The 27,686-nt window shown below is 39.5% G+C and overlaps 2 protein-coding genes and 1 long non-coding RNA gene across 6 annotated transcripts in view; 2 read left to right on the top strand and 1 right to left on the bottom strand.

The window, feature by feature from the left end:
• The window catches only part of LOC126587691 (putative wall-associated receptor kinase-like 16), a 112,622-nt gene that overhangs the window by 63,440 nt on the left and 21,496 nt on the right, over positions 1-27,686 (bottom strand). The window lies entirely within an intron of this gene.
• LOC126587707 (uncharacterized) lies at positions 1,445-8,359 on the top strand. The gene is made up of 2 exons (XM_050252798.1): positions 1,445-1,703; positions 7,944-8,359. Exons 1-2 carry the CDS (start codon positions 1,445-1,447, stop codon positions 8,357-8,359), a joined length of 675 nt encoding a protein of 224 aa, XP_050108755.1.
• On the top strand, positions 3,376-4,243 carry LOC126587729 (uncharacterized). Its single transcript, XR_007611197.1, has 2 exons — positions 3,376-3,853; positions 3,941-4,243. It is a non-coding gene; the product is annotated as an uncharacterized LOC126587729 (long non-coding RNA).

The raw sequence follows: 27,686 nt of genomic DNA, 5'->3' as shown, positions 1-27,686 counted from the left end.
AGCTATTGTTGCGTGTGGGAAGTGGGTGATTGAACAGTAAGATTCATGTGCTTTCTACTTCACCAGAAGTCTTCGACAGAATGCCCATAATTTTTGCAAAGCTGAGTGTGCGTGTGACAGGTGCTGACAAGGCTAGAAAAGTAGGTGCCTCTTCGATTTCTGAGATCGGCCCTCGTGGTCTCTGAGCAGCCCAGCTTTTGAGAAAGCGAGCGCCTCTTCGATTGATTCGGAGAACGATGCCTCATCGATTTTTGAGAAAGCAATCATGCTGGGGGTCTGGCTCTCGAGATTCGGGGAGCAGTGTCTCTTCGATTTTTGAGAAAGTAATCATGTTGGGAGTCTGGCTCTCGAGATTCGGAGGGCGGTGCCTCTTCGATTTTGGAGCAAGCAATCTTGTTGGGAGTGTTTTCTCGAATGTGAGTAAAGGTTGGGCATGTTTGCTAGTCTACCTTGCCACGAAGCACAGAGGTTGACACACAGGGACTTTCCAATTATCCAGCAATGGTACTGTTCCTTTACCCTCTCTTCGATTTTTAAGAAAGTAGTCATGTTGGGAGTCTGGCTCTCGAGATTCGGAGGACGGTGCCTCTTCGATTTTGGAGCAAGCAATCTTATTGGGAGTGTTTTCTCGAATGTGAGTAAAGGTTGGGCATGTTTGCTAGTCTACCTTGCCACGAAGCACAGAGGTTGACACACAGGGACTTTCCAATTATCCAGCAGTGGTACTGTTCCTTTACCCTTGTGGGTAATAATATGGTAGCTAGACCTTCAAAATTTATGGGTCTAAACTTTGTTAGTGCTGTTTCTTTGCTATTCTTTTACCCTTCTTGGTCAGAGCGATGTAGTGGGAGCTGCAAGCTTCACGTGCTCAACTTTGGCAGAGAACTTTGGCAAAGTTATCTGTGGTACCCATGAGCTATTGTTGCGTGTGGGAAGTGGGTGATTGAACAGTAAGATTCATGTGTTTTCTACTTCCCCAGAAGTCTTTGACAGAATGCCCATAATTTCCGCAAAACTGAGTGTGCGTGTGACAGATGCTGACAAGGCTGGAAAAGGCTGGAAAAGTAGGTGCCTCTTCGATTTCTGAGATCGGCCCTCGTGGTCTCTGGGGAGCCCAGCTTTTGAGAAAGCGAGCGCCTCTTCGATTTTTGAGATCGGCCTTCGTGGTCTTTGAGCAGCCCAACTTTTGAGAAAGCAAACGCCTCTTCGATTTCTGAGATCAACCCTCGTGATCTCTAAGCAGCCCAGCTTTTGAGAAAGCAAACGCCTCTTCGATTTCTGAGCAGGCGCCTCTTCGATTTCTGAAGCTTCGTCGAGTGTAGATTTTTATAGGGGCTGACATTAAGTTCCAAAGCACACTTGAATCTCCACCAGTAGAAGCTTCATTCTTGCACTTCTAAGATCTTGATTTGTCCGACCTCTTCTCTCTTCAACACCTTTGAAAATGTCTGGCCCCTCCGACCGTCGTTTTGACTTGAACCTTGTTGAAGAGGCAGCCCCGCCTTCTCCAGACAACATATGGCGCCCATCCTTCGTCTCCCCTACTGGTCCTCTTACCGTTGGGGATTCCGTGATGAAGAATGATATGACCGCTGCGGTGGTGGCCAGGAACCTTCTCACTCCCAAAGATAACAAACTACTTTCCAAACGGTCTGATGAGTTAGCTGTTAAGGATTCGCTGGCTCTCAGTGTTCAGTGTGCAGGTTCTGTGTCTAATATGGCCCAACGCCTATTTGCTCGAACCCGCCAAGTTGAATCATTGGCGGCTGAAGTGATGAGTCTCAAACAGGAGATTAGAGGGCTCAAGCATGAGAATAAACAGTTGCACCGGCTCGCACATGACTATGCTACAAACATGAAGAGGAAGCTTGACCAGATGAAGGAAACTGATGGTCAGGTTTTACTTGATCATCAGAGATTTGTGGGTTTGTTCCAAAGGCATTTATTGCCTTCGTCTTCTGGGGCTGTACCGCGTAATGAAGCTCCAAATGATCAACCTCTGATGCCTCCTCCTTCTAGGGTTCTGTCCAGTACTGAGGCTCCAAATAATCCCCCTCCGGTGCCTTCTCTTTCTGGGGCTCTACCGACTGCTGAGACTTCTCCTAAGCAACCTTTGTGAAGGCTCCCTCTTGTGTGCTTATTTTGACTCATGTATATGTACATATTTGTAGCTTATCGGGGATATCAATAAATAAGCTTTCCTTCATTTCAACGTATTGTGTTAAATACACCAAAGCCTTCTTCGCTAAGTTCTTTGAATTTTCTTTTGTTAAAGCTTGAATGTTGAAGCTTTCTGAGTGGAGCGTGTAGGTTGGGGTAGTGTTCCCTTAATTTCCCGAGTGAAGAAAACTTCTCGGTTGGAGACTTGGAAAATCCAAGTCACTGAGTGGGATCGGCTATATGAATCTTAGAACGCCATTGTGCTCGATCCTGTGTCATGTCCTTCGTTAGATCCAAGTACTCTAAGTCTTTTCTTAGAGTCTCTTCCAAAGTTTTCCTAGGTCTTCCTCTACCCCTTCGGCCCTGAACCTCTGTCCCATAGTCGCATCTTCTAATCGGAACGTCAGTAGGCCTTCTTTGCACATGTCCAAACCACCGTAACCGATTTTCTCTCATCTTTCCTTCAATTTCGGCTACTCCTACTTTACCCCGGATATCCTCATTCCTAATCTTATCCTTTCTCGTGTGCCCACACATCCAACGAAGCATCCTCATCTCCGCTACACCCATTTTGTGTACGTGTTGATGTTTCACCGCCCAACATTCTGTGCCATACAGCATCGCCGGCCTTATTGCCGTCCTATAAAATTTTCCCTTGAGCTTCAGTGGCATACGGCGGTCACACAACACGCCGGATGCACTCTTCCACTTCATCCATCCAGCTTGTATTCTATGGTTGAGATCTCCATCTAATTCTCCGTTCTTTTGCAAGATAGATCCTAGGTAACGAAAACGGTCGCTCTTTGGTATTTCTTGATCTCCGATCCTCACCCCTAACTCGTTTTGGCCTCCATTTGCACTGAACTTGCACTCCATATATTCTGTCTTTGATCGACTTAGGCGAAGACCTTTAGATTCCAACACTTCTCTCCAAAGGTTAAGCTTTGCATTTACCCCTTCCTGAGTTTCATCTATCAACACTATATCGTCTGCGAAAAGCATACACCAAGGAATATCATCTTGAATATGTCGTGTTAACTCATCCATTACCAACGCAAAAAGGTAAGGACTTAAGGATGAGCCTTGATGTAATCCTACAGTTATGGGAAAGCTTTCGGTTTGTCCTTCATGAGTTCTTACGGCAGTCTTTGCTCCTTCATACATATCCTTTATAGCTTGGATATATGCTACTCGTACTCCTTTCTTCTCTAAAGTTTTTAGATGTACATCCCAGTTACTATCCATATTATTTCAGAATTTTGAATGTCAAATTCCATTCGGGTGCACCAAAATTGAAAGTTTTCGTCACCAGTTTGGTCAGAACTGATCAAAATCGAAATTTCCAATGCAACTTGCACTTGTTCTCAATAATCTATTGGCTTGGACTTTCAAGCCCAAAGCCCAACACCTATGTATGTTGGCCCAACGTAAATTTAGGAGACGAAGATGCCCTCCATTACAAAAGCCCTTCCGGTCAAACACGGTGGATTCTGGATACGAAGGTTCAAATACAAACGGGATTTCCCTCCTCGCCGAGTCACTCCTCGGACCTCCGGTCCTCAGTCAATGGCAGTCGCTCTGAGAAGACTTGCAGCGGCATTCGGCTACTCGCCACATCCTCAATGCGTTCAAAGCTTGCTTCCGTTGCGCTTTGGAAATAGATAGAGTTCCCTTGTGTCGTCTGTTTCGTCTGGTATGCCCTGAACGTGCTTGTGAAAATGTCTCTGAGACTACACCTGTTTTGTCACTAACCATTTCTGCACCTGCTCTGTATTTCAAGATGAGAGGGCGATGCTCCGACCGTTCATCCAGAATTCCAACAATGGCATAACGGAGGTGGGTCTTTCCACAAGTTTGCCTGCATCGACCCAACAGTTTTCATAGAGTTTGGTGCTGTTGTTCATTCAAAATCCGTAGTTGGCGAGAGCTGTCATTGGACCTCACTATTGGGCAATCAAGAAAGATTACTTAATTACCTTAATCAACTTGGAATATACAAATAAACAAATAAATAAAGCGATGTGAATCTATGTATTTACACCTGAAGTGAATTTATTGATTATTTTCTTTCTTTTTTCAGTAATGATACTCTTACTATGTTTTTATACAACAACAATAACAACAAAGCTTTTTCCCACTAAGTGGGGTCGGCTATATGAATCCTAGAACGCCATTGCGATCGGTTTTGTGTCATGTCCTCCGTTAGATCCAAGTACTCTAAGTCTTTTCTTAGGGTCTCTTCCAAAGTTTTCCTAGGTCTTCCTCTACCCCTTCGGCCCTGAACCTCTGTCCCGTGGTCACATCTTCGAACCGGAGCGTCATTAGGCCTTCTTTGCACATGTCCAAACCACCGTAACCGATTTTCTCTCCTCTTTCCTTCAATTTCTGCTACTCCTACTTTACCTCGGATATCCTTATTCCTAATCTTATCCTTTCTCGTGTGCCCCCACATCCAACGAAGCATCCTCATCTCCACTACACCTACGTGTTGATGCTTCACCGCCCAACATTCTATGCCATACAGCATTGCCGGCCTTATTGTCGTCCTATAAAATTTTCCCTTGAGCTTCAGTGGCCTACGACGGTCACACAACACGCCGGATGCACTCTTCCACTTTATCCATCCAGCTTGTATTCTATGGGTGAGATCTCCATCAAATTTTCTGTTCTTTTGCAAGATAGATCCTAGGTAGCGAAAACGGTCACTCTTTGGTATTTCCTGATCTCCGATCCTCACCCCTAACTCATTTTGGCCTCCGTTTGCACTGAACTTGTACTCCATATATTCTGTCTTTGATCGGCTTAGGCGAGGACCTTTAGATTCCAACACTTCTCTCTAAAGGTTAAGCTTCGCGTTTACCCCTTCCTGCGTTTCATCTATCAACACTATATCGTTTGCGAAAAGCATACACCAAAGAATATCATATTAAATATTAAGTTTGTGATCTTCGCTAGATTGCTCCGGTCATTAGTGTGGATAAGTATGTAAATGGATAGAGACAGGAAGCAAACACAAGATGTACGTGGTTCACCCAGATTGGCTACGTCCACGGAGTAAAGGAGTTCTCATTTATTGTGAAGGGTTTACACAGTATATAGGTTCAAGCTCTCCTTTAGTGAGTACAAGTGAATGATTTAGTATAAATGACATTAGGAAATATTGTGGAAGAATGATCTCGTAATCACGAAACTTTTAAGTACCGAAGTGTGGTATCGTCTTCACTTGCCTTATCTGTCTCATAGGTAGATGTGGCATCTTCTTTGGGAGTACTCTTTCTCCCTCCAGGGGTGATATCTTTAACTGGTGGAGATGCACAAGGTAATGTATCAATTTCACCTGACGCTTACTTGTAGTTTCAGGCTTGGTCAAGCGCGATAAAAACCATGTAGTAGGAGTCCCCCAAGTCGCCGAGCTAGGGGATCTGCTGAAAGAGGTGACATACAAGGTAAGCAATCAGAGCTCCAAGCAATCAGTCCCAGATCAAAAGTTTGATTTCGAGTTCCGGCTGATTGTTATCCTTCTCCTTATCTTGCAGGTAGCATGAAGGATAAAGAGAAGAAAAGGAGAAAATGTGATATGAGATACTTTTGCTTTTGAAGAAGTAACTTTCCACAGGCTTATTCTTGAACTGGGCTGGAGGGTTTTCTTGTTTCCGCCAGAGTATAAGGCCGACTGAAGAATTTGAGGGTCAAAACAAGTCCATCAAATCTAGAGTACGTTCGACCCTGCTGATATGGGATACTTTTGCTGTTGACAAAGTAGTGGATGTATGGGCACGTGTTCTGTTGCGCTTGTCTCCACATGCTTCCTTGTATCCTTCTCACTTGCCCTATTTGTTCCTCAGGCAGATGTGGTATCTTCTCGGGAAGCATAAGATGTTGAAAATGAGTACTCGAGAGCAATGGGGTTCCAGGCAGTCAGTTCCGGACTGGAAGCTTGATTCCAAATGCTGACTGATTGCTCTCTTTCTCCTTGTCTTGCAGGTAAGAACAAGGCCAAAGGAAAAGACAGGGAAAAAGCATGATATGGGATACTCTTGCTTTTAACCCTGATGATATGAGATATTCTTGCTCTAGTGTAGCTTGTTTGCAGAGGTATTCTCGGGGGGAAAGAAAGCTGAGTATTTCGAGAGGCTTCGTTGGGAGTGCCCTCTCAGATATGAGGAAGGGTTGAGCATTTTTGCAAGTCTGCCTGTCCGTTGAGGATGGAGGTCGACATATATAGGAGTCTCCCTAACAAGGAGTAATACTATTCTTTTACCCTGTTTGGTCATAGCACGGTAGTGGGAGCTGCCAGCTTCACATGTTTTAACTCTGTCAGAGCACTTTGAAAAAGTGGTATGTGGTATCTGGAAAGCTGATGTTATGTGTGAAGATTACAGACAAGCTTTATCCAAGGAGATCTGGCTCTCGAAGTTGGGAAAACGGTGTGAGGATTACAGACAAGCTTTATTTAAGGGGCTCTCGAAGTTGAGAAAGCGGTGCCTCTTCGATTTTCGAACAAGCAATCCTGTTGAGGATCTGTCTCTCGAGATTCAGAGAACGGTGCCTCTTCGATTTTTGAGAAAGCAATCCTGCTAGGAGTCTGGCTCTCAAGATTCGGATAGCAGTGTCTCGTTGCTTTTTGAGAAAGTAATCATGTTGGGAGTCTGGCTCTCGAGATTCGGATGACGGTGCCTCTTCGATCTTGAAGCAAGCAATCTTGTTGGGAGTGTATTCTCGAATGTGAGTAAAGGTTAGGCCTGTTTGCTAGTCTACCTTGCCACGGAGCACAGAGGTTGACTCACAGGGACTTTCCAATTATCCAGCAATGGTCCTGTTCCTTTACCCTTGTGGGTAATAATATGGTAGCTAGACCTTCAAAATTTATGTGTCTAAACTTTGTTAGTGCTGTTTCTTTGCTATTCTTTTACCCTTCTTGGTCATAGCGATGTAATGGGAGCTGCAAGCTTCACGTGTCTAACTTTGTCAGAGATTTTTGGCAAAGTTATCTGTGGTACCCGTGAGCTGATGTTGCGTGTGGAAAGTGAATGATTAAACAGTAACATTCACGTGCTTTCTACTTCACTAGAAATCTTCGACAGAATGCCCATAATTTCCGTAAAGTTGAGTGTGCATGTGACAGGTGCTGACAAGGCTGAAAAAGCAGGTGCCTCTTCGATTTCTGAGATCGGCCCTCGTGGTCTCTGAGCAGCCCAGCTTTTGAGAAAGCAAGCGCTTCTTCGATTTCTGCGATCGACCTTCGTGGTCTTTGAGCAGCCCAGCTTTTGAGAAAGCAAACGCCTCTTCGATTCCTGAGATCGGCCTCGTGGTCTCTGAGCAGCCCAGCTTTTGAGAAAGCAAACGCCTTTTCGATTTCTGAGCAGGCGCCTCTTCGATTTCTGAAGCTCCATCGAGTGCGGATTTTTATAGAGGCTGGTATTAAGTTCCAAAGCACACTTGAATCTCCACCAGTAGAAGCTCCATTCTTGCATTTCTAAGATCTTGATTTGTCCGACCTCTTTTCTCTTCAACACCTTTGAAAATGTGTGGCCCCTCCGACCGTCGTTTTGACTTGAACCTTGTTGAAGAGGCAGCCACGCCTTCTCCAGACAACATATGGCGCCCATCTTTCTTATCCCCTACTGGTCCTCTTACCGTTGGGGATTCCGTGATGAAGAATGATATGACCGCTGCGGTGGTGGCCAGGAACCTTCTCACTCCCAAAGATAACAGGCTACTTTCCAAACGGTCTGATGAGTTGGCTGTTAAGGATTCTCTGGCTCTCAGTGTTCAGTGTGCAGGTTCTGTGTCTAATATGGCTCAACGCCTATTTGCTCGAACCCGCCAAGTTGAATCATTGGCGGCTGAAGTGATGAGTCTCAAACAGGAGATTAGAGGGCTCAAACATGAGAATAAACAGTTGCACCGGCTCGCTCATGACTATGCTACAAACATGAAGAGGAAGCTTGACCAGATGAAGGAATCTGATGGTCAGATTTTACATGATCATCAGAGGTTTGTGGGTTTGTTCCAAAGGCATTTATTGCCTTCGTCTTCTGGGGCTGTACCGCGTAATGAAGCTCCAAATGATCAACCTCCGATGCCTCATCCTTCTAGGGTGCTGTCCAGTACTGAGGCTCCGAATGATCCCTCTCCGGTGCCTTCTCTTTCTAGGGCTCTGCCGACTGCTGAGACTTCTCCTAAGCAACCTTTGTGAAAGCTCCCTCTTGTTTGTTTATTTTGACTCGTGTATATGTACATATTTGTAACTTCTTAGAGATATCAATAAATAAGCTTTGTTTCATTTCAACGTATGGTGTTAAATACATCAAAGCCTTCTTCACTAAGTTCTTTGAATTTTTCTTTTGTTGAAGCTTGTATGTTAAAGCTTTGTGAGTGGAGCATGTAGGTTGAGGTAGTGTTCCCTTAATTTCCCGAGTGGGGAAAACTTCTCGATTGGAGACTTGAAAAATCCAAGTCATTGAGTCGGGTCGGCTATATGAATCTTAGAACACCATTGTGCTCGATCTTGTGTCATGTCCTCCGTTAGATCCAAGTACTCTAAGTCTTTTCTTAGAGTCTCTTCAAAAGTTTTCTTAGGTCTTCCTCTACCCCTTCGGCCCTGAACCTCTGTCCCGTAGTCGCATCTTCTAACCGGAGCGTCAGTAGGCCTTCTTTGTACATGTCCAAACCACCGTAACCGATTTTCTCTCAGTTTTCCTTCAATTTCGGCTACTCCTACTTTACCTCGGATATCCTCATTCCTAATCTTATCCTTTCTCGTGTGCCCACACATCCAACGAAGCATCCTCATCTCCGCTACACCCATTTTGTGTACGTGTTGGTGCTTTACCGCCCAACATTCTGTGCTATACAGCATCGCCGGCCTTATTGCCGTCCTATAAAATTTTCCCTTAAGCTTCAGTGGCATACGACGATCACACAACACGCCGGATGCACTCTTCTACTTCATCTATCCAGCTTGTATTCTATGGTTGAGATCTCCATCTAATTCTCCGTTCTTTTGCAAGATAGATCCTAGGTAGCGAAAACGGTCACTTTTTGGTATTTCTTGATCTCCGATCCTCACCCCTAACTCATTTTGGCCTCCATTTGCACTGAACTTGCACTCCATATATTCTGTCTTTGATCGGCTTAGGCGAAGACCTTTAGATTCCAACACTTATCTCCAAAGGTTAAGCTTCGCATTTACCCATTCCTGAGTTTCATCTATCAACACTATATCGTCTGTGAAAAGCATACACCAAGGAATATCATCTTGAATATGTCCTGTTAACTCATCCATTACCAACGTAAAAAGGTAAGGACTTAAGGATGAGCCTTGATGTAATCCTACAGTTATGGGGAAGCTTTCGGTTTGTCCTTCATAAGTTCTTACGGCAGTCTTTGCTCCTTCATACATATCCTTTATAGCTTGGATATATGCTACTCGTACTCATTTCTTCTCTAAAATCCTCCAAAGAATGTCTCTTGGGACCCTATCATACGCTTTTTCCAAATCTATAAAGACCATGTGTAAATCCTTTTTCCCATCTCTATATCTTTCCATCCATCTTCGTAAGAGATAGATTGCCTCCATGGTTGAGCGCCCTGGCATGAACCCGAATTGGTTGTCCGAAACCCGTGTCTCTTGCCTCAATCTATGCTCAATGACTCTCTCCCAGAGCTTCATTGTATGACTCATTAGCTTAATACCCCTATAGTTCATGCAATTTTGTACGTCGCCCTTATTCTTGTAAATAGGCACCAAGGTGCTCTTTCGCCACTCGTTTGGCATCTTCTTCGTTTTCAAAATCCTATTGAAAAGGTCAGTGAGCCATGCTATACCTGTCTCTCCCAAGGCTTTCCACACTTCAATCGGTATATCGTCTGGGCCCACTGCTTTTCTATGCTTCATATTCTTCAAAGCTACAACCACTTCTTCCTTCCTGATTCGACGATAAAAGGAGTAGTTTCTACACTCTTCTGAGTTATTCAACTCCCCTAAAGGAGTACTCCTTTCATGTCCTTCATTGAAAAGATTATGAAAATAACCTCTCCATCTGTCTTTGACCGCGTTCTCTGTAGCAAGAACCTTTCCATCCTCATCCTTGATGCACCTCACTTGGTTTAGGTCCCTTGTCTTCTTTTCCCTTGCTCTAGCTAGTTTATAGATATCCAACTCTCCTTATTTGGTATCTAGTCGCTTATACATATCGTCATAAGCTGCTAACTTAGCTTCTCTCACAGCTTTCTTCGCCTCTTGTTTCGCTCTTCTATACCTTTCACCATTTTCATCAGTCCTATCCTTGTATAAGGCTTTACAACATTCCTTCTTAGCCTTCACCTTTGTTTGTACCTCCTCATTCCACCACCAAAATTCCTTTTGGTGTGGAGCAAAGCCCTTGGACTCTCCTAATACCTCTTTTGCTACTTTTCGGATACAGCTAGCCATGGAATCCCACATTTGGCTAGCTTCCCCCTCTCTATCCCACACACACTGGGTGATTACTTGCTCTTTGAAAATGACTTGTTTTTCTCCTTTTAGATTCCACCATTTAGTCTTTGGGCACTTCCAAGTCTTGTTCTTTTTTCTCACTCTTTTGATATGTACATCCATCACCAACAACCGATGATTAGCCAAGCTCTCCCCCGGTATAACTTTGCAATCCTTACAAGTTATACGATCCCCTTTCCTCATTAGAAGAAAATCTATTTGTGTTTTTGACGACCCACTCTTGTAGGTGATCACATGTTCTTCTCTCTTCTTAAAGAAGGTGTTGGCTAAGAAGAGATCATATGCCATTGCAAAATCCAAGATAGCTTCCCCATCCTCATTTCTCTCCCCAAAACCATGGCCACCATGAAAACCTCCATAGTTGCCTGTCTCCCTGCCCACGTGTCCATTTAAATCTCCTCCTATAAATAACTTCTCCGTCTGAGCAATTCCTTGCACCAAGTCTCCAAGGTCTTCCCAAAATTTCTCCTTCGAACTCGTATCCAACCCTACTTGAGGTGCGTACGCACTAATCACATTGATGAGTTCTTGTCCTATTACAATCTTGATTGCCATGATTCTATCTCCTACCCTCTTGACATCTACAACATCTTGTGTCAAGGTCTTGTCCACAATGATGCCAACACCGTTTCTCGTTCTATTTGTGCCCGAATACCAAAGCTTAAACCCTGAGTTTTCTAGATCCTTTGCCTTAAGACCAACCCACTTAGTTTCTTGTAAGCACATAATATTTATCCTTCTCCTCACCATAACTTCCACTACTTCCATAGATTTTCCCGTTAAGGTTCCTATATTCCACGTTCCTAAACGCATTCTACTATCTTGAACTCTACCCTTCTGTCCTAGCTTCTTCACCATCCCCCGTCTAATAGGATCAAAGTACTTCTTTTGTGTGTCCTGTGTAAAGTTGATAGAAGCATATGCTCCCAAACAACTTTGAGTGGAGTCGTTTGAAAAGAAGTTTCTATGGCCCCCTTGCTCATTTAACACTGCATCCGGGTGCCGATGGAGATACAGCGACCCTTGCTCACTTATCACTGTGCTCGGGCCACACAGCGCGCCACTTACGGGTGACGTCCTAGCTTTAGCGCGATTTCGTTCTGGATTCATTGTCATAAGGATTCGACGTAACTGTGGAGTGCCGGCTGTCGACTACCTGACGCCCTCCCCCTTCTCCTTTATCCGGGCTTGGGACCGGCAATGTAAGATAAACTTACATAGGCGGAGTTTCTTACCATGTTTTTATAATCAATAATTAAAACAAAAGCTGGAATTAAATGGTGATTGTGGTATATGAGGAATCTTCTCATTCCTTCCCCATTCAATCATGCTTCTTCTCCCGTTTCTTCTTCTGCCAGTTCTTTCATGCCATATTTTTTCGCTCCAGTTTTTTTTACGTTAGTGTGGACTACTACAATCTCAACTAATTCTCATACATACGGCAAAGGTTCATCAACGCTCCCCTATTTGGATTATTGGTAAGCATTTACCATTATTTTTCAATGAATTTACATTTTTGTAGTCAGTTTATTCTTCTTCTTTCTCTCGATCTCCATTGGACTATTTACCTAAACCTTTTTGTTCATAGAAAAATGACACTGAGGGTTGAAGATTTAACACTTTGAATCATTAAGGACTCCATCTTGTTCCTACTTATAATCAAATTAAAGGAATCTCAAGTACGTATCGTCAAGAAACCTACATCCCTCACCACGACACCATTAACGTCGACTCTGATCAAGACCCGAAGAAGAATTTATCTTGCTACACAATGGAGATTGAGAGAAAGAAGAAGAAATAAACAGACAAAAAAATTAAATTCATTGAAAAAAAAAATGATAGATGCGTACTAATAATCCAGATAGGGGAGCGAAAAAATTATGACGTGAAAGAACGGGTGTTGAAGAAGAAACGGGAGAAGAAGCATGATTGAATGGGAAAGGAATGAGAAGACTCCTCGTATGCCATAATCACCATTTAATTCTAGCTTTTATTTTAATTATTGATTTATTAAATGATTTTTAATTTAAATTAAATTCTAATTTAAATGATGTGGTTGTCCACATCAAATGCCATATAAAGTGATATATAAATGTGATATAAAAACATGGTAAGAATAGCATTACTGTTCTTTTTTTAAGAAACTAGTTGTTGAAAGGGAAATTTTATTTGAACCCATATTTTGTATCTCAACATCCAACTTACTTTTTATATCCACATTGTATTTGATTTTTCTATCATTATCTATTTACACCCAACATCATTTCCGAAACCGTCCTTACTTATCAAAACTTAACTTAATCAAACTTCTTTTTACACTCAACTCAATCTACTTAAAAATAAAAAATAAAACCCTACCCAGTCCATCATCTTTCCATAGAGCAAATCCCCTTCTCTCTCTTTAAAAAATCCTTCCATCTCCCATGGTTGTCATTCCGCACCCCCATCTACTCCTCTGTAGTCATCCAAACCTCTCCCTTTTCCTTTTCTTCATCATTTGACATCTCTAAATTTCTAGAGCGCTAATTAGCTTAATAATCGGTATGAGCTTATTTATTAGATCAATGAATATTTTTAACCGTGGATATTTATTAGATATAAAAGTTGCGGACAACAATTCACATTACATTGAACTGTGGCTAAAAAGTATATCGCCTTTGCATGTTTTATAGGCGAACTCATAGCTAAGCAGTTTTTATTGTGGAGCAAAACTTCGGTAATTGATCTAAACTGGATGTGTAATGGAGTTTATGCATTTTAATGATTAAACTGATAAATATTTCGACCATATATGGATTTAATATCGTAGTATCTTTTAGCCTCTATATGCCACAAAAGTTGAGGACAAAAATTCACAATACATAGAACTGTGGTAAAAAAGTATATCGCTTTTGCACGTTTTATAGGTGAACTCATAGGTAAGCAGTTTTATTGTTGACTAAAACTCCAGGAATTGATCTAACTTAAATGTATAATTGAGCTTATGCATTTTAATGATTAAATTCATAAATATCTTGACCACTTATGAATTTAATATCATATTGTCTTTTAGCCTCTATATTGGTATCTGTGGCAAAACAATGGGTACCTTTATGAGAAAATTTTGTAGATCGATGAATATTTTTAATCTGGAAATTTATTAGATACTAGAAATTATAAGTCTATTCGTGAAAGTCTAATTCAATGCCACGTACAATATTTGTTAAGACATATTTAGGGAACTGTTATTAGCGCTCAAATAATCTCATTCTACACTTTGCACAAGTGTATTTTTCTTTCTAATTATAAAAAGTTTGGAGTGCCAAATGAGATTTTTGGAGTGCTAATAACAATTTTCTATATTTATATACATTTTATTTTAGTTTGGAAGTTGATTTCCTTATTTTTCTTTCTTTATCAAGTTGGGAGTATCATTGACTGTGACCCTGTGTAACTAGTTGTTGATTCGTTTTGAATAATCAACATTATTTACAATGTCTTGGGCATATGAGTAACAGAAAAAAAAAACGATCATGATAGCTGAATAGTAGTAATACTAATTAGTAAATAACTTGTGCAGGCATGATGTTTGCTTATAATCAAGTGGCATTAAGGGACAAATGTGTAGGTTTCATGCATGTTTGCTTATAATCAGGTGGCATGAAGGGACATGTGTATGTTTCATGCATGACTTGGAATAGTATTAAGGGAAAATTAGGTTCACATCCTTTTTTTTGTTACTTCATTGATTAAAATCCTATTCATTTTCAATTTTTGAACAAGGTCCTTGGGTATTAATAACATCATTAATTATTTGAATAATAAAATATTTTTATTTTTAAATATATTCCTTTAATGTTAAAAATGTTACAATTAGTATATTTATATTTATGGCTAAATTTTTATCATATATTATCATTAATTATTTGAATAATAAAATATTTTTATTTTTAAATATATTCCTTTAATGTTAAAAATGTTACAATTAGTATATTTATATTTATGGCTAAATTTTTATCATATATTTTTATTTTTAGTTTGTACCTATTTTTAATTTGCAAATATTTTTTAATTTGTACCAATTTTCTTTTCATTTTTAATTTGTACCCATATATAAGTTTCCTTTTGTGCTCATATTTTTTAAAATTTTATTTGTGTTTGTACCCATGTGTATACCGTCACGTGACATTGTATATTTAATCAATAATAGAAAAATTACATATGGTATATTTATGTTTTTATGCCTAAACTTTGTATCATATATTTATATTTTTAGTTTGTACCCACTTTTAATTTGCAACATTTTTTTTTAAATTTGTAGTATTTTCTTTTTAGTTTTATTTTGTACCCATGTATTAATTTCTTTTAGCGCCTATATTTTTAAAAATTCATTTGTATTGATAATTTTTAATCTTTTATCTGTACTCTAATTTATTTCTAATGTGCCCATTCTTCTTTATTAATGTACCACTTTGTTATATGTGAAATGTACCAATTTTTTTGTAAAATGTACCAATTTTTTTAACACTATGGATACATTCTTTTGCCATTGATTATTTCTTATTTTTACATAGTTTTTATCCATTTATTCAATCAAAATGTTTGAATTTGTTTATTGTAACCATTTCTATTAGTATTATAATGAGAGATTTTAAATTTATAGGATTATAAATCTCATAAAATATCAAACAATTAATGTCAAAACTATAAAAATATAAATATTAATAGTAATATAATGAGGTGTACAAAGTCAAAGGACCTTGATCAAACTTTGAATACTATTAAGGTTTTAATCAAAGAATGTTAAGGATTAGGGATCGCATCCAAAATATCCCTTTTTAATATGTATATATTAAGTTCTATTTTAATGGGATTGCTCACCACCCCTAAGTTGTGATAATGCCTTTATTTATCGATGTTATGTGAGTTCAATTAAAGTTTGAGATTGTGTTTATCCACTACATACATTTCGATTTTTTTTTTAAGTCAATCGATAGCATTAGTAAGTTAGATGTAGGGATAAATGTGTAGGTTTCATGCATGACTTGGAATAGTATTAGTAAATGCATGATGTTTGCTTATAACCAAGTGGCATGAAGGGACAAATGTGTATGTTTCATGCATATTTCGACAAAAAAAAAAATATCAACGATTAAAAATATTCATTAATCTACCAAAAGTTCATGGACGTACCCATTTTTCTACCACATATAGGAATATAGATGTGAACACGGAAAATTCCTGAAACGAAAGAGACAAGAACAACGTGCACAAACAAATATTTGTATTTTTTGATGGTTTTGGGTTACAATCTCTCTCTAATTTGATCCTCTGATTCGATCTCCGTAAGGTGTTGATTGATATTTCGTTGATCCAATGGCCGTCAAGGTTTGATCTTGGATGAACTGTTGGAAGTTTCTTCAAAGGGCCGTGGGCTTGATCTTTGGAGGTGGATTTGAGCGGATCTTCAAGGAGCCGTTGGGGCTTGATCTTGAGGATGAATGTTTCTTCAAGGGCCGTTAAGGCTTGATCTTGAATAATGGTGATGAGCGGATCTTCAAGGGCTTTTGGGCTTGATCTTGAAGAAACAGTGATGAACAGATCTTCAAGGGCTTTTGGGCTTAATCTTGAAGAACGGTTGGATGTGTGTGGATTTGTCGACGTTGTTGATCCAAAGGGCCGTTGGGGCTTGATCTTGGATGAACGGATGATGAACGATGGTGCTTTCTTCAAGGGCCGTCGGGGCTTGATCTTGAATTGGTGGATGATTGTTGATCCAAAGGGCCGTTGGGGCTTGATCTTGGATGAACGATGAACGAAGAACGAAGAGAGCTTTCTTGATTCTTCGGGCACCTGGATGCTTGAGAGCTTCGGAGTTTCAGAGCTTCAGAGCTTCAAGGTGTAATATGAATTGGTTCCCTCAAATGAATGAAATGGGCTTGTATTTATAGAATTTTCCAAGGCCTATTTTTTAATATAATATTCCAGATGAAATAAGTCGTTTCTGCCAGGTGTTGACACGTGTCCTATTTGATGACTTTTCCAACTCATTTCAATTTTCGTTTAGTCACACGCCACGTGTAAAATTTATGTAATACATAAGCGTTGACACTTTGATTTATCGGTCAACATTTATTTACCGAAATTTCGATGTCTACAATAGAGTCTAGAAGATTCTCATTTAATTGAAACATACCAAACTCATTAAACACTATAACCAAAAGCTCATTTAATTGAAAAGAAAAAGGAATCAATACGTAAAAATTGAACCAATCGATTGAACACATACCAATTATTAAGCTAATTAATGCTCTAGAAATTTAGAGATGTCAAATGATGAAGAAAAGGAAGAGGAAGAGGTTTTGATGACTACAAAGGAGTAGATGGGGTGCAGAATGACAACCATGGGAGATGGAAGGATTTTTTAAAGAGAGAGAAGGGGATTTGCTCCATGGAGATGATGGACTGGTTAGAGTTTTATTTTTTATGGGTGTAACAAGAAGTTTGATTGAGTTGAGTTTTGATAAGTAAGGGCTGTTTTGGAAATAACGTTGGGTGTAAAGGGATAATGATAGATAAATCAAATATAATATGGGTATAAAAAAATAAGCTGAATATTGAGATACAAAATATGAGTTCAAATAAAATTTCCGTCGTTTAAATACTTTTGTGAGGGCTGCATAGTTTGTGTATTTTGAGTAAAAATAGGAAAGAAAAGATAGATGGTGGAGCAAGAACTTATCAATGTTTTATTGGTTTCTGAAAAAATGAAATTGAAGATATTGTTTTCTTGTTTTTCTAGAAACGTATAGAAGGTTGATAAGATCTTTGTACTACGATCTAACTTTTCCTTGTTTTTAATCTTAAAACACAGACTTACACCGTTATCAGACAAATTTTTTAGTGTGATCGGAATACAGGATGCTATATCACTTGTCACTATATTAATGGTGTGATATGTGTATAAAAAAGTTAATAACTTATAAAATAAAAATTTTCACCACTTGCATAAAAACACTTGATATACCCCTCATATTTCCGTAACAATGAAAAATTTCTCCTGCCATTAAGAAGTTTAATAGATCATTACTTTAGTCTAAAGTAAGAAATCCAATTGCACTGTTCACCTGAACCGTGAATTTGGCCGGATTTCATTTTATTTACAAAATTGCCACCGCCTGTTCTTTTGATATATTTACGTCTATGCCACTGTGTAAATTTGGTTACATTTATGGTTTTGCCATCACCTTAAAAACCAATTTTGAGCGTTTGGGCTGCATCTAGGCTTTCGGCTTTGCATCGGCTTCGGTAGGCCTGTCGTTGTTGGCGAAGAAGGATAGAAGGACTGACAGATTGGAGAGAGACGAGAGCTTATTTTGTTAGTTAGGGGAAGCTGTTAACCTTCATGAATTAATCAATATATCTTTCTATAATCTTTCTATAAAATGCAAGAACTAGAGAGAGAGAGTAGAGAGAGAGATAGAAGAAATTTCTGTAAGATATCTTTCTTATTGATTAAGTAAAGCAACAACCTTGCCTTATATAGGCAATTACAACACTAGTACTAACTAACCAATACACCAAGATTGTGACAAGTGTCACAATCATGGACCATTGAATGTATATTCTAACATCCCCCCGCAAGCTCATGCTTTGAGGAACCAAGCATGAGATTGATACAATGAGTGCGAAACAAAGGACCACTTAAACCTTTGGTCAAAATATCAGCAAACTGTTCTTAAGACGAAACAAATTACACTGTCAACTGTTTCTTGGCTACCCGTTCTCGAACAAAGTGGACATCAATTTCAATATGCTTAGTCTTCTGATGTTGTACAGGATTAAAGGACAGAGCAATAACGGACAAGTTATCACAGAAAAGAACCAGAGGTATAGTCACGGGAAGATGCAGAAATGCAAGTAGTTGCTTAATCCAATCCAGTTCTGCAGAAGTGGAAGAAAGAGCTCTATATTCTGCTTCAGTAGATGATCTAGACACGGTTTGTTGTTTCTTGGAGGATCAAGAGATGGGATTGGAACCTAAAAACACAACCAACCCCGTAGTGGACCGTCTGTCATTGGGATCTCCTGCCCAATCGGCATCACTAAAAGCCTTGAGGTGAAGATCTCCTCGAGTATAAGTAACCCCCACAGTCATAGTACCTTTTAAGTACCTGAGAATGCGTTTGACAGCAGTATAATGAGCTACCATAGGCTGCTGCATAAATTGGCATACCTGATGCACTGAAAATGCAATGTCAGGCCGGGTGAATGTAAGATACTGCAAAGTTCCCACAATACTTCTATAAGCAGCAGGATGAGCATAAGGATCACCATCATCTTTAAGGAGTCGACTATATGGAAGGCATGGTGTGTAACAGGCATTGGCTTCAAGCATGTCAATCTTTACTAACAAATCATGAATGTATTTAGTTTGGTCCATCCCAATTTGCCTCTGGAGGTTACAAAGTGTTCAATGGGCATAAAAATAAGGGCAAAGGCAAGTATCAGGGACACAAATTCTTCAATCCCAGACCTGTGTACTCAAGTCCAGCGCATGTTTCATCTCCTCTGCATCCGGTATTCTTGGTCACTCTCCTATATCTTCCGTGGGGCCTTCATCTACACCTCTGTTTCTTACCTGTCAGTTATGTAACAGTGGTGGTCACACTGCTCCATTTTGTGATGCCAAGCCTCCTGATAGGCATGGTTGTCAAATATGTGGGAAAACAAATCATTTGACTTGGTTTTGTTTCTACAATGATAAGGGACCTAATTACATTGGTTCTCTTAGATCATCATAATCATATGGGTTTCCATCTGCCCCTCCTAACCATCACATGTTGTCTCATTCTTCTAAGTATTCATATCAAGGGTTTCCACAGCAACATACACCTCAGCTACAGCAATCTCCAATGCATGCTATGCACACTATGTTCAATTCTACACCTCAAACTGCCACTCCATCCACACCTCCACAGGTTTGGCTGACTGATTCAAGAGCAACCAATCATATGACGACTGACATGAGCAACTTATCCCTGGCATCCCCTTATCCTACCAGTGAGACCATACAAACTGCCAATGGTGAAGGTTTACAAGTCTCACATATTGGGAATTCTATCATTCATACTCCAGCAAAACCAATCAAATTAAAGATATCTTTCTATAATCTTTCTATAAAATGCAAGAACTAGAGAGAGAGAGTAGAGAGAGATAGAAGAAATTTCTGTAAGATATCTTTCTTATTGATTAAGTAAAGCAGCAACCTTGCCTTATATACGCAGTTACAACACTAGTACTAACTAACTAATACACCAAGATTGTGACAAGTGTCACAATCATGGACCATTGAATGTAAATTCTAACAGAAGCACCTAGTGGAAGCAGGATGGGAAATTATTCAAGTAGAAATGATTTTGTTGACCGGCTGCTCTCGATTGCTGGCCATGATAGATTCCGGATTCTTTAAATTGGAGAGGGAGCGTCCTGCCTTTTCTGTTAGCGGTGATTCAATGTACTATGTTAAAGATCGTTTTCTCCGCTTCTATGAGTTCTCTACCCAGAGAGGCACTCAGATTATCCCTATTCGAAGGCCAACCAAGTTATAGCTAAAAATCTGAAAGATCATTGGTATCGATTGGTAATGGAGGCCCTTCGTCAGGGTAATGCAGGCATTGTAGAATATGCATATCAGAGGACATAGAATTTTGAGAGGCTATCATTCTTATATCTTGTGACTGGAAACTTGGATAAATTGTCCAAAATGTTGAAAATTGCTGAAGTCAAGAATGATGTGATGGGCCAGTTCCACAATGCTTTGTATTTGGGTGACATCAGAGAGCGTGTTAAGATCTTGGAGAATGCAGGTCATTTACCTCTTGCTTATAGCACAACTGTAATTCATGGGCTCCATGATATTGCCGAACGTTTGGCGGCTGAACTGGGAGATAATGTTCCTGTTTTACCCAAGGTGAAATCTCCTTCTCTTTTGTTACCACCAACGCCAATCATCTGCGGAGGAGATTGGCCCTTGTTGAGGGTCATGCGAGGAATATTTGAGGGTGGTCTTGATAATGTGGGCAAGAATGTTGAGGAAGATTACGAAGAGGCTACAGATGCTGATTGAGGAAGATCATGTAATCTCTTTTTCAATAAATTAGACTTGCCTATTTGTATGGAAAAATATCCTCAAAAAATATTGCATTTATAGATTCTATAATAGTATTGACATGTATATCACTTACTTCGGAATGAAAAACTAAGAATCTATAAGCTGAACTATTAGATGCAAAACCAATAAAAACACAATCTATAGTTTTAGGCCCTAATTTTGTTCTCTTTGGCAATGGAACTTGTACTTTTGCAAGGCAACCCCACACTTTAAGCAATTTAAACGTTGGAGTTCTTCCTTTCCATAATTCATATGATGACTCCTTTCTCGTTTTAGGTGGAATTCGATTCAAAATTTTATTTGCAATAAGTAAAGCTTCACCCCACAAATTGTGTGGAAGCCAAGAACTATTCAACATAGAATTAATCATGTCTTTAAAAGTCCTATTTTTCCGTTCGGCAACACCATTTTGTTGCGGCGTATAGGGGGCTGTTGTTTGATGAATTATGCCATGTGTGGCACAAAATTCAACGAAAGCATGAGACTCATATTCTCCTCCCTTATCAGACCTTAAGACTTTAATCTTCTTGTTAAGTTGATTTTCAACTTCTGCCTTATATGTCTTACACATATCCAAGGTCTCATCTTTACTATGAAGTAAATAAACATAACAATACTTACTGAAATCATCTATAAATGTTACATAATAGTTCTTTCCACCACGAGTTGGATATGATCTAAAATCACACAAGTCACTATGAATTAAATCTAACAAATCATTGGATTTTTCATGCACTGATTTAAAGCTTTGACTTGCAAATTTCGATTCTGTACAAGTTTCACATTTAACATTATCTAGATTAGGGCTGGGCAAACGGGTACAGGAACCGCGGGTCGGGGCGGGTAATGGCGGTTCGGGGCGGGTACGAGCCGGTTCCTACTTTTAAAAAAAAGAAACGGGGCGGGCCGGGGCGGGTCTTTGTGAATTTCAGTCCGGGCCGGTTCCTGGGTATAGGAACCGCGGGTACCCGGACCGGCCCGTTTGTAATTAAAATGAATGGACCAGATTGATGAATAAGATACCATATCTAATCTGAACCGTTGTTTTAGTTTTACCCTAAGTTCTATCTCTCTCTCATCCCGATTCCCTCCCGAGTCCCGACTCTCTCACTCTCTCACTTTCTCAAACTTTCAGACCTTCCCTCGACTCCGATCCCCTCACCAACCTTCCTTCCCTCGACTCCGATCCCCTCACCAACCGTCGTTTCTCCTCGGCGAATACAACGGGACCACCCTTGCCATCGACAACATCCCAGAGAACCCAGGCCATCACCCTTGCCGTCGATTCTCTCCTCTTCGACAGCAACCCCCGCCGTCGTGACTCCATCACCCCATCACCGTCGTGACCGCCAGAGAACCCAGGCCATCATCCCTCTAAAATTTAGGTAATTTTGAATTAGGGTTTTGTTGTTAATTTGAATTTTGGGTGTAGGGATTTTAGGGTTTTTAAATTGGAATTTGGGATTTTAAGGTTTTCGAACTAGGTTACTACTAGAGTTAATTTTCCATTTGCATGTTGATAAGATTTGTAAGAGGCTGTGTTTAACTTTAACCCTCTATTTCGGAAAACATGGTTGCATTTTATAGCTGTGCCTGTGCATTTATTCAGGTATAACTGTGCCAAACAATGTAAAGTTTCTGATTTGAGAGGCATGAAGTATAACTAGGTATAACTAGGTTTAAAGTTTCTGATTTAACTCATATTTGACTAGGTTTATGTTTTAGTCTCTTGGATTTTTTAGGAAGCTCTTTCCTGTTTGAAATTTGAATTGATTATTTACTTTGTTCATCGGTTCAGGTGGTTTTTAACAAGAAGAAGTAGTTTAAGCTGTGCACTGCTTAAACTCCTGCTGATTCTGTAAGTATAAAAATTTCATCTTTTTACACTTGAGTTTGGTACCATTTTACTTTTTTGCTTGCACCCTTTTAGATTTTTCTTTTAGGCATCACTTTCCCTTGGATTATTTCATTGTTAATGATAACTGTGGAATGCTATCTCTGTGTTTCAGATTGCACCAAGATCGTGTCAGCTGCAGAGCTAACTTGGTTTAGCTGCTGATTTGGTAAATATATCTATATATATGTAGTCTTCAAGCTGTCCTTACCTGGAAGTAGATTAAAGACAAGGGCTTTTCTTAATTTGGGAAGTAGTTATTGGACTTTGGCTTAAATCAGTTTCTGCTTCTGGGTTACTGAATTTGACCTTAGAAGGTGTCAAATTTTTCTACTTTACTGTTAGAGATGTAGAGAAGTTGAAGAATCACTAGAAGAGAATGATACATGAAAACAAGGGAACTTGCTTGCTTTGATTATTTGCTTCTGGGAGTGTAGTTTAATCTTCATATGGAAATGGGTGTCTCTAACTATCTGGGTTTTTTATTTCTTATAGTGCTGATTGTTGCTCAGTGAGTGTGTATCTGGTTTGATTCTTCTATCCGAGGTATCAAATTTTTTTTTTTCAAACAATTTGTGCAGTTTGCAAATCTGTGCGGATTGTGTACAATTTTTGTAATATGAGGCATCAAATTTCATGTAAAGTTTTGTGATTTACAGTTCAGTTGAGAAGGCGCATTTGAGGCATGCTTCTGCAAAGGCGGTTCTTCGTCTCTCCAAGCACTGGAATCATAAGATACCTGTTGACATCTTCTACTTAACCTTGAAGACTTCGGAGGTGGAGTTTTTCCTCAAAATATTTTCTGTATTGCTTGCTGTATTTTTGTTTTTGTTCTGTTTTTCGTAGTACAAGTACTTGATTGTCATATTCATACAACTAGATGTCTTTTGTTTGTCTTTATTAATCTGTTTATTATTTTTGGTCTTGTAGATTGCAAACTGCACAATCTGCGCAGATTGCAAACTGCACAATCTGCACAGATTTGCACAGATTGCAATCTGCACAGATTGCAACTGCACAGTCACACACTGCACAAATTAATAACATTATGATACTTCTCAGCCTTTTTGGTCTTTTGTTGGTCAACAATCTGTGTGTTGTGTGTTCACTCTGTTTAATTGTGATGCCTGCTTCTGTTTCCCATCCCAGAGAGTAATTATTTCAAAATATCTTTATTTGATTAATGAATATAGTTCCATTATTTGATTTGCACAGATTGCAATTCTGCACAGATTGCAAACTGCACAGATTGCAAACTGCACAATCTGCACAGATTGCAAACTGCACAGATTGCAATCTGCACAATCTGCACAGATTGCAAACTGCACAATCTGCACAGATTTGCACAGATTGCAATCTGCACAGATTGCAACTGCACAGTCACACACTGCACAAATTAATAACATGATGATACTTCTCAGCCTTTTTGGTCTTTTGTTGGTCAACAATCTGTGTGTTGTGCTGCCTGCTTCTGTTTGATTAATGAATATAGTTCCATTATTTGATTTTTACAGATTTTTACATAATGTCTCAATCTCAAAGTCAAAGTGCCCCTAGCAGTACTAATGTAGCATCATCTACGGCTACATCACCATGTCCTCCACAACCAACACAAGCACAACCCGTACAACCATCAATGCCTCCCCCAAACCCCTCGTCCTCTAGAAAAAGAAAAGCACCACCTATTCCAAAGACAAAACAACCAACTATAATAGCTTCACTAGGGAGATCTTCTTCTGAGAGATCTTGGGTTTGGGATCATTTCACTAAGTGTACCGTCTCGGAAATGCAAGAAGTAGAAAAGGATGGAAAGAAAGAGAAGGTGGAGGTACAAGTATTGAAGGCTAAGTGTAACCATTGTAGCTCCTTTTTTGCATGTGATACTAGTGGGGGTGGAACTAGTACTTACATTAAACATATCAATAAACATTGCAAGTCATATCAACCAACTGATGAGTTGCAAAAGGTTCTAGGCAGTTCTGGACCTTCTGGGGATGGGAATGTCAAAAACATGCTTGTTGCTAAAGGGTGGAGCCAAGAAGAAAGTGAGGAAGGTATTATTGAGTTTATTGTGCTCGAGGAGGTACCTTTTAGTATTGTGGAGAGTGAAGGGTTTAGGCGGATGATGTGCAAAGTCCAGCCTAGATTGCATGTTCCATCTCGGAGAACTATGATGAGGGGGTTATTCAATATGTATGATAGCATGAAAAATCAGTTAAAAAAGGAGATACACAATCATAGAGTGAGCTTGACTACTGATACATGGACAAGTGTGCAAAATTTGAACTACATGGTGCTAACTGCTCATTTTGTGGATGATGATTGGAATATGCACAAAAGGATTCTAAACTTTTGTTTGATTCCAAGTCATGAAGGCAAAGAAATAGGGAAGATGATTGAGCAATGTTTGGTTGAGTGGGGGATTGAAAAGGTAATGTGTATCTCAGTTGACAATGCATCGGCTAATAAGGTGGCAATTGAGTATGTTGTTCGTAAAATGCAAAAATGGCCTAATAGTAAAATGATTATGAATGGCAAGTTTATGCATGTGAGGTGCTTAGCTCATATTATCAACTTGGTAGTGAAACATGGGTTGAAAAGATTAGATACAACTGTGGATGCTCTTAGAAATGCCGTACGGTTTGTGAGATCAAGTCCTCGAAGGTTGAGTTATTTCAAGAAATGTGTGGAGAATGAGAAGTTGGATAGTAGGGGTCTAGTTGTTATGGATGTGCCTACTAGGTGGAATAGCACATACATGATGCTAGAATCTTGCTTGAAGTTTAAAAAAGCATTTGAAAGAATGACCGAAGATGATGAAGCCAATATATACACCACCTATTTCAGTGAAAAGGTGTTTAATGATGAAGGAGAAGAAGTGGCGGGTAAAGGGAGGGTTGGACCACCTAAGGAGGAAGATTGGGATAGTGCAGAAGTGTTTGTGGAATTTTTGAAGGCCTTCTATCTTATAACTTTGAAAGTTAGTGCAAGTAATTATCCGACATCTAATACAGCTGTTCATGATGTCATTGTTGTGGAAAATGAGATTGAAAAGCTTTTTTTGCCTGAATATATGCAAACTGGAAGAACTGTAGAGTTGGTGCTACGTGATATGGCATTCAACATGAGAGCCAAATATCGAAAGTATTTTGGTTCAATTGAGTCCCTTAATCAAATATTTGTAGTTGCCCTTGTCTTAGACCCAAGGTTCAAATTGAGGCACTACATGCACCTGTGTAGAAAGCAATTACAACTTTCTGAAGAAGAGATTGAACAGAAAAGTAATCTAGTGAAGACATTGTTGAAGGCGATGTGTGATGAATATGCTTACCAAGCTTTCGGTTCACAAACACAACAAAAGGGTAGAGAAGATTTAGTTCTTGACACTTCTTCTTCAAGGGTAAAAGAATCATCTTCTAGTGTGCCAACAGAAAATCCAATGATATTTAGTCAAATCATGGATGATTGGGAGAAAGAACTAGAAGACACCGAGGATATTGCGCTTGCACATGAGGTGGATAGATATCTCCTTGACAGTGTAGAGAAAGCACAACATGGTTCACAATTTGATGTTTTGAAATGGTGGAAGTTGAAAGGGAGGAGCACATATCCCACACTTGCTTTGATAGCGAAAGATGTCTTGCCAATTCAAGTGTCAACAGTTGCCAGTGAGAGTGCATTTAGTGGAGGAAAGAGATTAATTCACCCTTGTAGATCATGTCTCCTTCCTCAAACAGTGGAGTCATTGATGTGCCTCCGAAACTGGATAAAAAGTGAACCAATTGGCATTGAGTATGAAGCAAGTTGTGCGGAGCTTGAATTTTATCAAGAGTGTGAAGAAGGTAATTATTTTGTTTTTTATAGTTTGGTTTATAAAATTAATTGGTTTACAATTAACGTTTGTTCTTTGTTGTAGAATATAAAAGAAAAAGAGCAAATACTATATCTACAAGTTCAACCATCTCACCAAGTGATCCTGAAATTCAAGCTCCACAAACAACTCGAACGAATAAAGGAAAAGGAATTTCGGTAATATTTTCAACTCAAATGAATAAACTTTAAATTTCAATGAGCATAATATGATGTTGGACTTTAAAAATGACATGTTTATATTGTATTTTTGCTTACAGATTCAATAAGGATTGTTGTCGGAACTTGGGCGTTGGAATTTGAAATTTATTGCGGATGTGTGCAATTTGTGCAATCTGTGTGCACTGCAATCTGTGAAATCTGTGTCTGTGCAAACTGCAATCTGTATTCTGTGCTATTTTTTTCAAACTGCAATCTGTGCTATTTTTTTTTCAATCTGTGCAATCTGTGCACTGCAAAATGCAAACTGCAATCTGTGCAGTTTTTTCAAACTGCAATTTGTGGAATCTGTCAGTTTTTTCAAACTGCAATTTGTGGAATCTGTGAAATTTGTGGAATCTGTGAAATCTGTGGAAATCTGTGAAATTTGTGGAATTTGTCTGTGTGCAGCAATCTGCAGTTTGTCTGTGTGCAGCAAAAACTGCAATCTGTGCAGTTTGTATGTGTGCAGCAAAAACTGCAATCTGTGCAGTTTGTATGTGTTTGTATGTGTGCAGCAAAAACTGCAATCTGTGCAGTTTGTATGTGTGCAACAATCTGTGCAGTTTGTATGTGTGCAGCAAAAACTGCAATCTGTGCAGTTTGTATGTGTTTGTATGTGTGCAGCAAAAACTGCAATCTGTACAGTTCGTATGTGTGCAGCAAAAACTGCAATCTGCAGTTTGTCTGTGTGCAGCAAAAACTGCAATTTGTGCAGTTTGTATGTGTGCAGCAAAAACTGCAATCTGTGTGCAGCAAACATGTTTAAACAGGAAGAAAACAAAAAAAAAAAACAAAAAAAAAAAAAAAAAAAAAAAAAAATAAGGACCCGTGTACCCGGACCGAACCGGCCCGTTTCAATCGGGCCGGGTAAGGTCCGGTTCCTATTTTCAGAATTGTAGTGCCCGGCC

The sequence above is a fragment of the Malus sylvestris genome, chromosome 10 (assembly GCF_916048215.2).
Source record: "Malus sylvestris chromosome 10, drMalSylv7.2, whole genome shotgun sequence".
Classification (NCBI taxonomy): Eukaryota; Viridiplantae; Streptophyta; class Magnoliopsida; order Rosales; family Rosaceae; genus Malus; species Malus sylvestris.
This window is presented reverse-complemented; position numbering and strand designations above follow the sequence as displayed.